The sequence below is a fragment of the Ostrea edulis genome, chromosome 2 (genome assembly GCF_947568905.1).
Source record: "Ostrea edulis chromosome 2, xbOstEdul1.1, whole genome shotgun sequence".
Lineage (NCBI taxonomy): Eukaryota > Metazoa > Mollusca > Bivalvia > Ostreida > Ostreidae > Ostrea > Ostrea edulis.
The window spans coordinates 2,808,378-2,822,712 of record NC_079165.1 but is presented as its reverse complement, the minus strand read 5'-3'; the positions used below and the strand labels follow the sequence as shown (position 1 = coordinate 2,822,712).

Below are 14,335 nucleotides of genomic sequence, written 5' to 3'. Positions count from 1 at the left end.
ATCATACACCGTATTGCAAGTATACACTGTCGAGGTCGATATCCAAAATTGATGGAACCATTAGAAGAGCCGTCTATGGGCTTCAACCCTTTCCTGTTGGAAATGAGCAGAGTTTAGGAGTATCCAGAAAATTTTGATCTGGAATTCCATTTCAACTTGAACAGGTCTGGACACATACATATTGAATTAAAAAAAATAGTGTAATTCATTGTCTCTGGTATTAGACGTGCCTTTAGTGTTAATTTAAACCAATGCATCACTCTTACTTTGCATTGGAACAAAATTCATTTAAATCTTGTGAAAGAGAACATCAGTTGCAATCGATGCCCCCCCCCCTTTTTTTTTTAATTCAACATGTGACAGTGCCTGTTATGCGAAAACTAGCATATCAAAGACAAAAAAATTGTTGAAGTTGTACTTGCCGGATGATATTTAACCATGTATAGTTTACTTCTTATATGTGCATAAGTGATTTTTAATGGTTTTGTCTTTAACATGTATCGCGGAAATGTCAACTGTGTTGTTTCGGCAATTAGAATATAGAAGTAGAGTTATCGGACTTGCAATGTAATTTGAGAAAAACCGCCCAAACCCGTGTAGTGATTTTGGGGGGTGGATTTTTAGTATTTCTGGTCGGGCTCGGAGTCCTCTGAGCCTGCACGTGATTTTCTCTCTCTCTTACCCGCGAACTCTAGGCAATCGGACGTGTCTTAGAAAGTGCAGCAGTGTAGTTATTGTATTTGTTAACCCCTTGTAAGTTGTTCTGTGTATTTGTGAATATATCTGTTTATAAGTGTTTTCCGGTGTTCTTTGTGTGTAGGAAATCACTTTACCCGCATTGTTCAATTTGAAACATCATGGATCCCATAGACACAGTTTGTAATACAAGGGATATTCTTGTTAGATTTTGCAATGTTATTCTCCAATAATTGAAGAGAAAGCTACTATTTAAGACTCTTTAATGCTGTGGATTGAGTTTTAAATAGAAGGTTAGCAAATCATTTTGTAATTGAGACAAAGTCAAAACCTAAATACAAGGAGAACTAAACATGTTCAAAACCTAAACACAAAAGAGGTAAACGTGTTCAAAACCTAAACACAATAAGGGTAAACATGTTCAAAACCTAAACATAATAAGGGTTAAACATGTTTAGATTTAGAACGCGTTCAAAACTGTACACAAGAAATGTGTTTAACTTTGTGTTTAGGATCTAAACACCATTTTTAGAGTGTATGTTTATCTAGATGCTGAAATTTGTAATAAGCAACATATAGTCTTATCACTAATGTATAAGATTTTGAATTCTGTGGTTTGAAAATAGCGTGACCTTGATTGAACTAACCTTGCCACAAACGCCTGAACTTCGACACTCATTACTTCGGTGTGAACACTATCTACATATGTATGTCATCTAAACCCGTCCTATGCAAATATGAGTAGAATTCATCCTATATCAGGAAATAAAGATTGCGTTTTCGTGTATTTTGCGGGATACATGTAACCTCTTATGTCGAGAATATAAAAACCGAGGCTTTAAATTTCAAACAACATTTCCAGACCGAATAGGTTGCCCTGCAGTATCCACAAAAACAAGAACTTTATTTACCACAGCCCATAATTATTTACTTATATAGCTACGAATTAGGTCATCGTGATGTTAGGTCAGTTTCCGAAGGGGACTAAGCTTGTTGATGAAAATGGTGAGATTTTAGAATATATACTAGATCTATTTTGAAAAACGTTCAGAGTATTTGGTTTGATGTTGACGGATCATATCAACTGCTTTAAATACACAGTTCAAGAAAACTACACATACGTGGAAGAGAGTGAATTTGTCTGTGCATCGACTGTTTGTTTACATGTGTATCGATTTCGGAATGCAGACGATTGGTTTATATTATTATAGGAATTTCATATGTGTTTTGCCACGAACATTGATTTGATTTTTTATGATTAAGCTATTAAATTATCAGTTATCGACTTTATTGTTGTATTAGCAAAACACGAAGTGCAAGTGACACGTTTATCAATGTTCTCATAATCAGTTATTACGTATGAAGGTATATCGCAGATTAATGACCCAGACATTCCTTTGATCTTAAAATCAACCGTGGTAGAATGAACTATAGATTTCATTAATACCAATGACCTGCGAAATCAAAACTTGCATTAACAAGCATTCTGAGAGTATTGCATGGCAATACATAGTCCCCTACCCGTTGCAAAAATTACTGTACCACAACAATATTCAAAGTTCATTATGTAGGTTATGGTAAAAGAGAAAATTTGGGAACCAGGATAGGAATGGTTGGAAATCAACTACTATTCGAGTAGAGACTAAACCAGAAAGAAGACAAATTTATAATTAGGTTTAGGTCTTTAATCAAGTCAATAAACTGTGACATGTAGATGATCATGAATAATTTAGCTATATTGTTGTATTACTATGATAGAAGTTTTAATGAGCGTACTATTCTTATCTACAGAGATAAGAAACTTGGATGTAAACTAACAATTCATGCTATTTTTCACAACCAAAAAAAGTCTGGAAAACTGATAATTCATGCTATTTTTCTAAGTCCAAGGGCCATAACTAAGTGAAAAATCAACAGACAGAGACGAAATTCGAACTTGATCTGTAACTTGTTATGGCAAAGCGACATACCAAATATAAAATGAATATCTGCAAGAACATAGAAAAAAGTGCGGAAAACTGGACAGACGGACGTAACACAAACCTAAAGTCCCCTTCAACTTCGTCGTCAGGGGACTAATAAAGCAAGAAGTCGCTGACAGGATGTTGGTTGGTTATAAACCTTTATTTGTCTTACGTCCCGTCGAAAAAAAAATCACTTATACTGAGACGTCACTAGCTCTAGGTGAAGTACCAGATATTTTGTTCTATGCTGTAGCAGTGAGGGTTCTTTAATTAACGTGTCAAAGCCTGTCGCGAATTGGGAACTCCTTTTTTTCAGGTCAAATCTGAAAGACTCGTGATTGTCGAGCGTTTGGTGAAGGAGCAAGCACTGCCTCCGTTTTCGGTTTGACATAGCACAAACAGGGCTCAAACTCATGATTACGAAGCGAATGCTTTACCACTGAGTTTCTGCGAATGGTGCAATCATGCTAAAACAATATTCTCTCTCCATTAGACGGCGGATATCAATTGGAACCCGACATCTCTGCTCTTAACTATATTATCATTGGATGGTATTGTAAGTAAAATCACATGTGCGTTCACAGATTCTGAGTTTGACTACAGATAACTCCTTTTACCTGATCAAGATATGGGCTCACGGCGGATGTGACCGTCGATAGGGGATGCTTACTCCTCCTAGGCGCCTGATCCCACCTCTGGCGTGTTCAGGGGTCCGTGTTTGCCGAACTATCTATGTTGCATTGCTTATAGGAGTTATGAGATTGATCACTGTTCATTTATCTTCACCTTTCATTCTATCTATCATATTTGTCAAGTTACATGTATGCATGTACATTGTATCTGTTGAAGTTTGGACTTATTCCCCCTAGTTCTATGATAGATCCCTCTAAATGTGTACTAATTCCCTTATACCCGAAAACAACATTATTACACATTTAATAATTTCATCAACAGGTTACGGAGAATAGCTGCGGACATTTTAAGGCGCGGTTAAGGAGAAACAGAAGAACAACAAGCATAATGAGAGTATTCCCCTACCGGTCGCCAAAATTATTGCACCACAACAATATTTGAAGTTCATTATGTAGGTTATGGTAAAGGGGAAATTGGGGAACCGGAATACATATAGTTGGAAATCAACAGTGCTACTATTCAGGTACAAAGACTAGACCATGAAAATTCTAAATTAAATGGCAAAGGAATGTACCAAATATCAAATGAATATCTGTAAGCACAATAACAAAAAAGTTCAGAAACTGATAATTCATGTTATTTTTCTAAGTCAAGGGCAACAACTTAGTGGAAAATTAATGGACTGAGACGGAATTTGAACTTGGTCTGTAACATGTTATGGCAATGCAATGTACCAAATATGAAATGAATAGAACAAATGTGCAGAAAACTGATTTACTGGACTGACGGACAGACAGAGAGAGTGCAAACCTAAAGTTCTCTTCGACGCCGTCGGTAGGGGACTATTAGGAACAGAGCAAAAACAGAGTCTCCAAAATTCGTTTGGGAGACTTGATTACTGGATGCAATCACAACGTTGTTTAAAGATGATAAAAGGTATTATAAATAAAACCCTTAACCAGTGCAACAACAACAGCTTGGAGTCTTTCTGCAGTACATCAATACAGATTGACATCCTAAATGACTCAATACAGAGAAGTAATACAGATGTGACATCCTAAATGACTCAATACAGAGAAGTAATACAGATGTGACATCCTAAATGACAAACACTACTCAGGAAAACACAACGAGAAAGGAACAACTGTTCACGGACAATAACGATGGACAACTGACAGACCGTGTAAACAATAATCACATATATAACGACCGACATGATTTTTGTTAGAACAAACACTATTTGTAAAAACATTGGTCCACAGGAATAAGCGAGTTCGGATGGGTTTGTCTGAAAAGGTGTGTATCCCGGTGGGCGAAAGAAAACTTTGTCTGTGATTATGAATTACAGTAAATAGTACACCTACACGAAACGACTTCCTTACCACGTGCGCTTGGTAAGAAAAAAAAAACAACGTCAAAGCTAACCCAGATTCATTCATAACTTTTATCACCTTTTTCTATATGCTGATATTAGTGGGTCATGGCGATACTTACGGGGGTGTATATTTCCTTATTGCCATCAAAAGAAACTAGTTCAAGGAAACAATAACATTAAACTTGGAAAAACAAGTAAGCTGACTGGAAGTTTTTCCACCCCCTTCTCACAGAAACTTCTCAACCGAAACATCTGTTAATCACCCATACCCAATTCCAGATTCACTGGCATTCTACTCAATGAAAAGATGAAGATAACAAACAGTGATCAAACTTATAAATAATATTGAAAGCAGGGCACACACTGTCCCCTCGAAACTCCACAGTTGTGATTAGGTGCCTAGGAGGAGTAAGCTTCCCCTGATGACAGGTCACACCCGCCGGTAGTCCTTTATCTTGTCCAGGCAAACGGAGTAATCCGTAGTCAAAATCTGTATGCAAAGACTGATTTCAAATTTACTAAATGTTCTTTGATTTTTAGCATGAAAATGTGAAGATAACGAACAGTGGTCAATCTCATAACATGTACATGTACAAAAAATACAAAATTAAGGGTAGGGTAAACACGCCGGAACCCTGGATATACAGAGGTGAGATCAAGTACCCAGGAGGAGTAGTATCCCCCGTTAATCGGTCACACCCGCCATGGACCCTATATCTCGATCGGATAAACGGAGTAATCCGTAGGCAAAATCAGTATGCAAAGAACGGCCACGATTGGTATGAAACATTTAAAGCAATGTCAGGTTCTATTGGTAAATTAAATCGTTGTAAAGACCATAAAATTTGCGAAACGTTGACTTTAAACGGGACTTTTGAAACCCCTGCAATAATTGTTAAAGCGCAATACACCTGTCCTTTGCAGCAGTCGATATTTACATGAATAATAAAGATAGGTGTCTGGTAGAATGTGAACTGGATCCTGCAATGAGGATTTTTGTGTAGTTTTGGAATCCAGTATAAGCACAGCACAGTAACTTGTATGCATTATCCCATTCACTGGAATATTGAATGTTTAACACTTTGGTTACATTGGTCGTGTAATTTCTGTGAAGTTCAAATATCCAAATGTTAACGGACGACAGAGAAACAAGCGTCGCGACCTGAGTGATTGACATTAATCGCTAACGGCAACCATGGGTTAGCAGCTGAGTTTTTTAATATTCTCAAATTTTTGTGAAGTGTATTTTTAATTTCTACAATGAAGAGGAATGATGAAATCAAAAAGAGCTTGCTATCAAACCAAAGTGTGTTGACATTGACCTTCTTATATACTTGCATGAACTCGATTTGTCTGTTGTCAAAACAACAAAAGCAACACAAATCAACCATTACATGAATCAAATACTATACATAACATAATAGGAATTAAAAAGTTGAATGCTAGTAGGTTAAGGGTTGCAAAATTAAGGTCTATTATCGGCCTTTGAGCAGGGAGGGATCTTTATCGTGCCACTCCTGCTGTGACATGGGACCTCGGTTTTTGCGGTCTCCTCCGAAGGACCGTCCCATTCAGTCGCCTCTTACGATAAGCAAGGGGTAGTGAGGACCTATTCTAACCCGAAATAAATAATTACCTCTCTGTACTCAATATACGAAAACAAATGTATCGCAGAGAGTTTCAAAGAATACATTAAAAGTACTGCTAATTATTTTATTTTAAATTGCACGTAAGTTACAAAGCCCTATCTTAAAATGTAAAATGGTCTTATAAAAAGCGGGGATTATATTTTTGTTGTTGAATTATTGGTCAAAGTACAGTCATACAAATTTCGGATCAATTACTTTAGATCTTTTTCAGTGTTCTGTTTAGAGAGATATACCAAACAAATTAATGTAATGAATTTACATTTGAATTAGTTTCAAATTACTACTACTTGTATCAAAAATTGTAATATTAAAATACACGTCTAGGGGTATAAATATTGAAAATATAATTATTTGATAAAACAGAAACTGTAGAATTGTGCAGATTAGAACTAATTGATTAAGGTAGATCGATCCTCATGTGATGGCATAGGATTTTGCAAAAATCTTAATGAATTAAACTTTGCGCATAATAGAAATATATTTTTCTGAGGAATTTTATTCACTGGATAAAATCTTTTTTTAAAATGGTAAACTACATTTATTGATACTGAAAAAGTTTATATTTTCCATAAATTATAATTAATCATCCATAATAAAAAAAAAAATGTTGTCAAGGGCAATAACTCCTATGCCGGTTTTTCCTCCACTGTATGTCTAGTATACAATGGTTTCCCTAATGTCTACAATTCATCTATACATATCTATGAATTAAAAGTTTTTTAGTTAACTGTTGACATTTTATTTCAACAAGTTTTCATCTATTTTTATTATTCTGTTTATGGGTACCACACTCACAGATTTTTCTTACGAATCCTTACCTATTCCACAAATCCGTAGAAGTACACGGATTGTTACGATTTAGACCCTTTAAAGAGCTGTTTAAGAACGTTTTAAGAGTATTTACGGGCCATTTACGGTTTACTACGAGGTCTTGCGATGCATATACGGCACACATTTACAATTTGTTCAGAGTGAACACGGATAAATACGAGCAATTTCGACATTTTACGAGCTTTTTAGGGATTGCTACGAGTATATTACGGAAATTTACGATTTAGCTTAGATTTTACGTGTAAATCACGACCTGTTAACGTGTTGATAACGTGCTGTTACGAATAGTTAGGAGTTAGTTACGATTGTTTACGTTTTTGACTCAAAAGTGTTCGCAATTGGCTTTGTATCATCATTTGACAACTGACATAACTTGTAATAGCATGTATGTATATTGTATGCAAGATGTGTAACTTCTTTGATGTCTTGATAACAACTGAAAGAAACTGTCAGATTTTGAGTCTTTTATACCTTTCCTTAATTGTAAAGTTTAAGTATGTACTCGTAAAGTAATTGTGTCTATACGTAAAGTGCTCGTAATGGGTGCGTTCGTTTCACTGTTCAGGACACTATGAACAGACAGAACAGCAAAAAAATGAAAATGAACCCCGTCCAGAAATGTTCTCGTTGTACCCGCGAAATAGTTGGTGTAGAGAGAACAGTGACGTCACCAACATGGCAGACTCATGGTATCATTGCAGATGCGGAATTTATTTTGCCACGGAAGCCAGGTACCAGAGACATCAATGCTTCCTTACAAATAATGCAGATAGGCCTGTTGACGGTAACTTTTATTTGTAGTTATAATTAGTTATTTATATTATATTGATTAAAGAGCAAAACTGACCAAAAAATAATATTATTGTAAAACCACGTGCACGTAATCATCCAAAAGCGCATTTTGTGGACCCCCCCCCCCTTTCCAAAAACATACCAAAAAAAAAAAATTGGAAAGAAAATATGATATTTTAAATGATTTAATTAGCAAATAACGCGGAGAATGGATCCCCTTCTAAAATGGGAGAGTACGTAACTTTAGGGTACTGATTTAGAAAATAACATTTAAAATGCTTATCTAGATGTTGAAAATGAAGCTAATTAAAAAGTATATATAGGACCCAATAAAGTAAACCCATAGCTATGTGGAAACATTTTTTAGCTGAGCAAAAGGAAAAGAGGTGTATCTGTATTAATTTTATTTCTGTTATAATTTATAAACTCAACAAGTAGGATGATAAAATATTCTATATTTTTGTTTATAGAAAGAGCCGAAAAAGTGAAAACAAACATGGAAAGCAAAACATTTTTCCAGTGTGAGGAATGTGGCGACTTTTTCGACGACATGACTATTTTTCAAAACCATGCATGTGCACGAGCACGTGACCACCAAGACCCCAACGCCCAGGTGCTATGTGATGTCAGAGAACCATCCAAAGATGAAAAAGGTAATAACTACAGCAATTCTTGGACAAGAAATGCAACTTTGCTGCTAATAGACTTATATAAAAAATACAAGGACCAAATTCTGAGTGGCAAAATTAGGAAAAAGGTTGTGTGGGAAAGAATTACAAACCAGATGAGAAAAGAAGGATATTCATTCCATTCAGAACAAGTAGCTGGTAGATGGAAGTCTTTGTTAAGGGCCTACAAAAATGTAAAAGATTACAATAAAAAATTTGGGAGTGGAAAGAAAACATACGAATATGAAAATGAGCTGGATGACATACTAGGTAATGATCCTATTATAAATCCCACATTTACACTTTCATCTGACACATCCAGTGCCACTGAAAAAAGAAAATTAGATGAAAGTGAGGACAGTGACGTTGAGACATCCAGTGAACAAGCATCATGTAGCACATCGGCGCCGAAGAAAAAACTCGTAAAAAGGGGAACAGAAAGACAAAGAAATGAGATGATGCAGGTTTTTAAAGAGTATATACATGAGCAAAAAGAAGAACGAATTAGGAGAGAGGAACTGCAGAGAGAGAAAATGGGCTTGATGCGAGAATTGATTGACGTCATGAAGGAAAGCACAAAGAAATAATACTATATAGCACCATGAATAAACAAGATTGGTAATATGAAAATATGAACAATTACAGTATTTAATTTAGCAAAGTGTCTGGTAGATTTTACGTAATTCTTAGATGTGATCATGATTTAAGCAAGACTGAAAATGGTCATGGGTTTATAAAATCTGGATAGACAGACCCATATCAACATTCTCAGTTTTCACTAATCGTGTATTGGAGGGGGGGGGGGTATATGATGACAATAATCATCAACATGTTAACATGCTCTTTTCTATTCTCTTTTCAGAATGTGTGATCTGCATGGAGACAACTCCTGATTGTGTTTTATGTGATTGTGGTCATTTAGTCACATGTATGGAATGTGGGAAGAAAATAACAGTTTGTCCAGTGTGCCGAGCGGAGATACGACAAAGAATTAAAGTTTTCATGTAAAGCTTGTTGAAGTTCATTTTCGCATTTTAATAGTTTAATATCTGACGTTAAAAAAGTCAGAGAAAACGGACGTTGTTGGTTTATGCTCCGGGATGGAAGGTACTGTATTGTTCATGTTGAATTTTATCACTAGTTTTAAGGATTTCATAAATATTTCTATGCCCAAAGCCCTCCGACATGTTGGATTATATGGTGGGTATTATCCCAAAAAAAATTGAATGATTTTATTTTATTCGTATAGTACATGCATATTTTTGTTTTTATTATTGAGTGGTAAATAACCATGTCTTCCTTCATTGTACAGTGTCATAAACTTAATAAAACTTTTTTTCTTTAGTTTTCGTTTCTTTTAATGGTATTTCAACATAAAGTCAATCAGCAGCATACTACATGCGCTTGTAATTGGTTCAAGCGAGTTTAACTACTGAATGTTTCTTGTGCATAATATCTAATGTCCACTGAGTCTTCTGCAAAGAATGTTGCGTTTAATAATGCCCTCCGTCTCATTTTCCTGAACAGCCAGTTGAGGTATTGGTTGTTGATTAACTTCCAGTGGTTCCATATAGTCGTCAATATCCTCATTTTGAATAAGACAGATATTGTGCAGAACACAAGTGCACATAATAATTTTAACTGCTGTTGGAATACTTAGTATATCGAGATGATGTAAACGTCGAAATCTGCCTTTTAAAAGTCCAAACGCTCTTTCAATGACCACTCTGTTGGCAGAAAGCAGGTGATTAAAATGTTTCTGTTCTTGCGACAAATGCCCATTGTCACGATAAGGCGTCATTAGCCATCGTCGTACGGGGTACGCTCCGTCAGCAATGATATGGTTTCCATTACAGACCTCTAAGCCACAGCTCCACAAATCGGAATTCCTTAAGACACGGGCATCGTGACAACTTCCTGCAAATCCACAGTAACAGTTCAAAAACTTCATATCAGAGTCGCAGACTGCTTGTAGCTGTAAGGAATAGATAGCCTTTCCTATTAACGTAAGACTGAGGATTTTCAGTTGGTGCTTTTATAGAAATATGAGTGCCATCCAGTGCCCCAATAATTCCAGGAAATCCATTTCGTTGATGAAACTTGTCAATGGTTTGTTCAAGCACTTCGGCATGTGGCCAGATGATAAACTTTGACTTCAAATTGTTCAAAATAGTGTCAATAATCCGATTTCTGCATACAATAACTGAGGATTCAGCTATTCCAAATCTGTCCGCTATTCTTATAATACTGTCCAATCCACCCAGGTACCACAATGTGACGTATAGTTGTTTTTCAACTGATATTGGTTCTCTCCCTCCGGTTCCCTCCACACCGAGTTCCGGGCAATTCTGCAAAAAGCCTTTTACTGTATCGAAAGTAGGACGAGAAAGTCTAAACATCCTCTTGAAGTCGGTATCTGAGTACTTTGAGACCACATCCTCACAATAGTTTTTAATTCTACTTTTGGGTTCTCTTGTGTAACTAAAAAAAATTAAAAGGAAATAAATTTAAATAAATCAGAAAAAAACTGTTTCATGTTAAATAAAAAAGTATAAAGTTGTAATTTTTACAAGTATTTTCTGAGCTTATGACTTTCTTAAAATTATCGTCTCCCGAGAAATTCAAAACGAACAGCGCAGATATCATCATTTATTATACTAGTTCATAGTAAAAAAAAATTAAGTATTTCATTTCAGTATCTAAAATCAATTAAGAGCGCATCCAGATTTTTTTTTTTTAGGTGGGGGGAGGGGGGGGGGTCCATAATCTCGATAGGCATCCAAAGAAAAATAATTCGACTCAGAATTTGTTGACATACAAAACAAAACACATGGAAAACCTGTCCATTTCCCCCGAAATATCTTAATCCTGGTCCTATTTCGGAAGGGGGGGGGGGGGTACTCGACTCGGGGAAACAAACTTGTGCAAACCCAAATGCGCAAAAACTTTGGGTTGGGTACATATACGATTCTCACGAACTGTATATATGAATATATATGAATTTTCTTACCAGCTTATAAGTCCGAGTTTCTTACATGATGCCTAAGTTGTTTTTAGTAAATATAAATTTACTAAATACTCTGACAATCTCGGAAGGGAGTGGGGTGTGGCTGACGCCTAGATCCGTACGTGTCAAGATATTATTTCTGACCACTAATAATCTACATCGATATATTGGATTTCTCAACTCTCCTATTAAATTTTTCAAAAATTGTTTAAAGACAGTACTTGCATTTCAAATACCGGTATTTGAAACGAAGCATATCGCCCCAAATTTTGCCACTATATGACCGGAAATCAGTGTTTGAATAATTAATTCCAAATGGGGCTTTTTGTAAGAAAGTTAAAAAAATTACACTAGAAAGATCTTCTCATTTCAGATGCAATTATTTGCAAATACATATCAAAAATGTTTTTACTAACGTTTGTATAATGTCTACCATCATGGCAGTTGCCATTACATCGTCATTGTTGTCGTCATCGTCAAGAAACTCCTGCAGCAGTTGTATACACATCCATTTCAGCGTCGCCATATTGTTTAATCTACTTCCTGTTCTGATTCATTTGTTTGGACGTCTGTCCGGAACTTGTGCAGAACATATTCAGAACAGTGAAACGAACGCACCCAATGACTCTGAACAATCCGTAAAGTGATTGTAACGCGACGTGAATGAAATCGTAAATATCACTTAGGCATTCGTAATAATCCGTAAACAACTCGTAAACTATCCGCAACATATCGTAAACTTACCGCAAAGATTCGTAAAAAAAAACTTTACGAGTGTTTTACGGATTCTTACGAGCAGTTTACGTGTTCTTGCGACCAGTTTACGATACTTACGGATTGTTACAAGTTATTTACGGGTTATTTACGGAAAATGAAATCCGTTGACAATCGTTAACATTTTTTTGACATGTCAAAAAATTTGCCCCTACTTTCACGGATCCTTACGAGTTGTGACGAGTGATTTAAGAATGCTTGCGATTGACTACGAGTCGGAGATCCGTAAGGACTCGTAAGAAACATCCGTGAGTGTGAAGGTGGTATTAACGAAAATGTGTGATTTTCTGATGTTTACATACACTTCTGCTTTTGTATGTCTGACGTCCTTAAAAGGGTTGCAATATATACATTTTCTTTGATTAGTAATTGAATTAAACTACTTGGAGTAGAAATTAATAGCTTTTCCACTTTTAACCATTAATATTGACAAGTCACATGAGGACGGAGCTACCTTTAACAATCCTTCTACCACAAAATATAGTACTTTCCAAACCCAAGTTTTAAAATTTAACTAATGAATTTTGGAGCAATAAAATAAGTATTGGTCCCACCTCTGGTTTATCCGTGTTTGCCAAACTCTCTTTTATATTCCTTACAGGAGTAATGAGATTGATAACTGTTCGTTATCTTCACTTTTCATTGAACCAATACCTATACAATTATAATGCCCTTATAAGCTGAGGAGCTAACTTCCTTATATGGAAAAAACCCTGAAAGATGTACACTCAACCTTACTGAGAGATAATTTGATGACGTCAATCAATGTTCCGCAGGGTATTGTTTCGTAAAGATTTTATGCTTTAGAGATGACAGTATATCGTAAATTATCACAAATTTCAAATCACATCATTGTTATAACGCAATCATATATCGCCATTGGGTGTTTTCAAGAGAGAATAAAAGAAACTGGAAAATGTAGCTTTAATTTTGCACGCGATGTGCTATCTTGTTAGTGTTTATCAGTCGTAAGGCACTAAAACGAAATCCTTACCTCAAAGGATTCCCTTTAAATCGTTATGTTCTATTCCTTCTAAGAATCTTACAAAGTTTCAAAATGAACCAATACTTTTTATTTACATTCATAATTGGTATAATAAAAATGGTATGGTGTTATTTTTTATCCTACGTCTGGTTACTAAATATAGATATGCAAAATTCATTCAAAAATGGCCTATTTTAGTTTAGTGAAATTATCAATCATTAACTTTCATTTAACTTTTGCAATGTGTTTTAAACAACTATCTAATTCAATTTTTGGGAAAATTTGACGGAGATATAAATTGAATTGACGGAGATATTAGCGACAAACTCCAAATCCCACCTGGCTGTATTTCTGAAATGGTCGGGTTCAAGCACCAAATTGCTGTGACATTACACCGGAAACTGCGCTATTTTGGAATAAGAAAAACAGTGTATATCAGCAGTTGAATTTTTATATTAGTTATTTGTAGTTTTACTTGTGTGATATAGTTAATTAGACTTAGTCCTGGTAAGCAGTTTTAAGTGATAGTATCTGTGATCATCATGATTGTAAATACTACTGGTCCTTCCTTCGGACATGACGGAGGAGTCGCAAGACTTTTTATGTACTTATATTTTTTTTACAAAACAGATTCTAGCGACGATTTTTGAAAATTAGTAAAATTTTAACAGTTTGTGTCCCGCCCCTGACGCTTCAAGGGTGCAGGAGTCCTGAAATTTAACAATTTATATTCCCTTTGTCCCAAGATGCTTCATACCAAATTTGAAAATAATTGGAATGGTAGTTATCAAGTAGTTAAAATTTTCAATTGTAAACGCATGACGTCGGACGCTGACCAATTGAAATAGGTCACCTGAGTTTTATCAAGTGACCTAAAGACTATTAAAGTGCAACTTGTATTCAAGAACAAAAATTCTGCAGTTTGAGTTTGACAAAATAGTATTTGTCGCCATTGAATTGA

General features: G+C 35.5%; 2 protein-coding genes across 3 annotated transcripts; one reads left to right on the top strand and one right to left on the bottom strand.

The window, feature by feature from the left end:
* The first annotated feature begins 7,695 nt into the window (after window positions 1-7,695).
* On the top strand, window positions 7,696-9,815 carry LOC125672779 (E3 ubiquitin-protein ligase mib1-like). Of its 2 annotated transcripts, none has more exons than XM_048919405.2 (3): window positions 7,696-7,932; window positions 8,411-8,593; window positions 9,471-9,815. In XM_048919405.2, the coding sequence occupies exons 1-3, from the start codon at window positions 7,767-7,769 to the stop codon at window positions 9,614-9,616; spliced, it is 495 nt and encodes a 164-aa protein (XP_048775362.1). In that variant the 5' UTR covers window positions 7,696-7,766; the 3' UTR covers window positions 9,617-9,815. The 2 variants fall into 2 exon arrangements, with proteins under 2 accessions (XP_048775362.1, XP_056013267.1); XM_056157292.1 differs by having other exon boundaries at window positions 8,411-9,226; window positions 9,471-9,499.
* A 501-nt stretch (window positions 9,816-10,316) lies between these two features.
* LOC125672778 (uncharacterized) lies at window positions 10,317-12,229 on the bottom strand. The gene is made up of 2 exons (XM_056157291.1): window positions 12,032-12,229; window positions 10,317-11,089 (listed from the first exon to the last, which is right to left on the bottom strand). The coding sequence occupies exons 1-2, from the start codon at window positions 12,139-12,141 to the stop codon at window positions 10,561-10,563; spliced, it is 639 nt and encodes a 212-aa protein (XP_056013266.1). The 5' UTR covers window positions 12,142-12,229; the 3' UTR covers window positions 10,317-10,560.
* Between the last annotated feature and the right edge of the window lie 2,106 nt (window positions 12,230-14,335).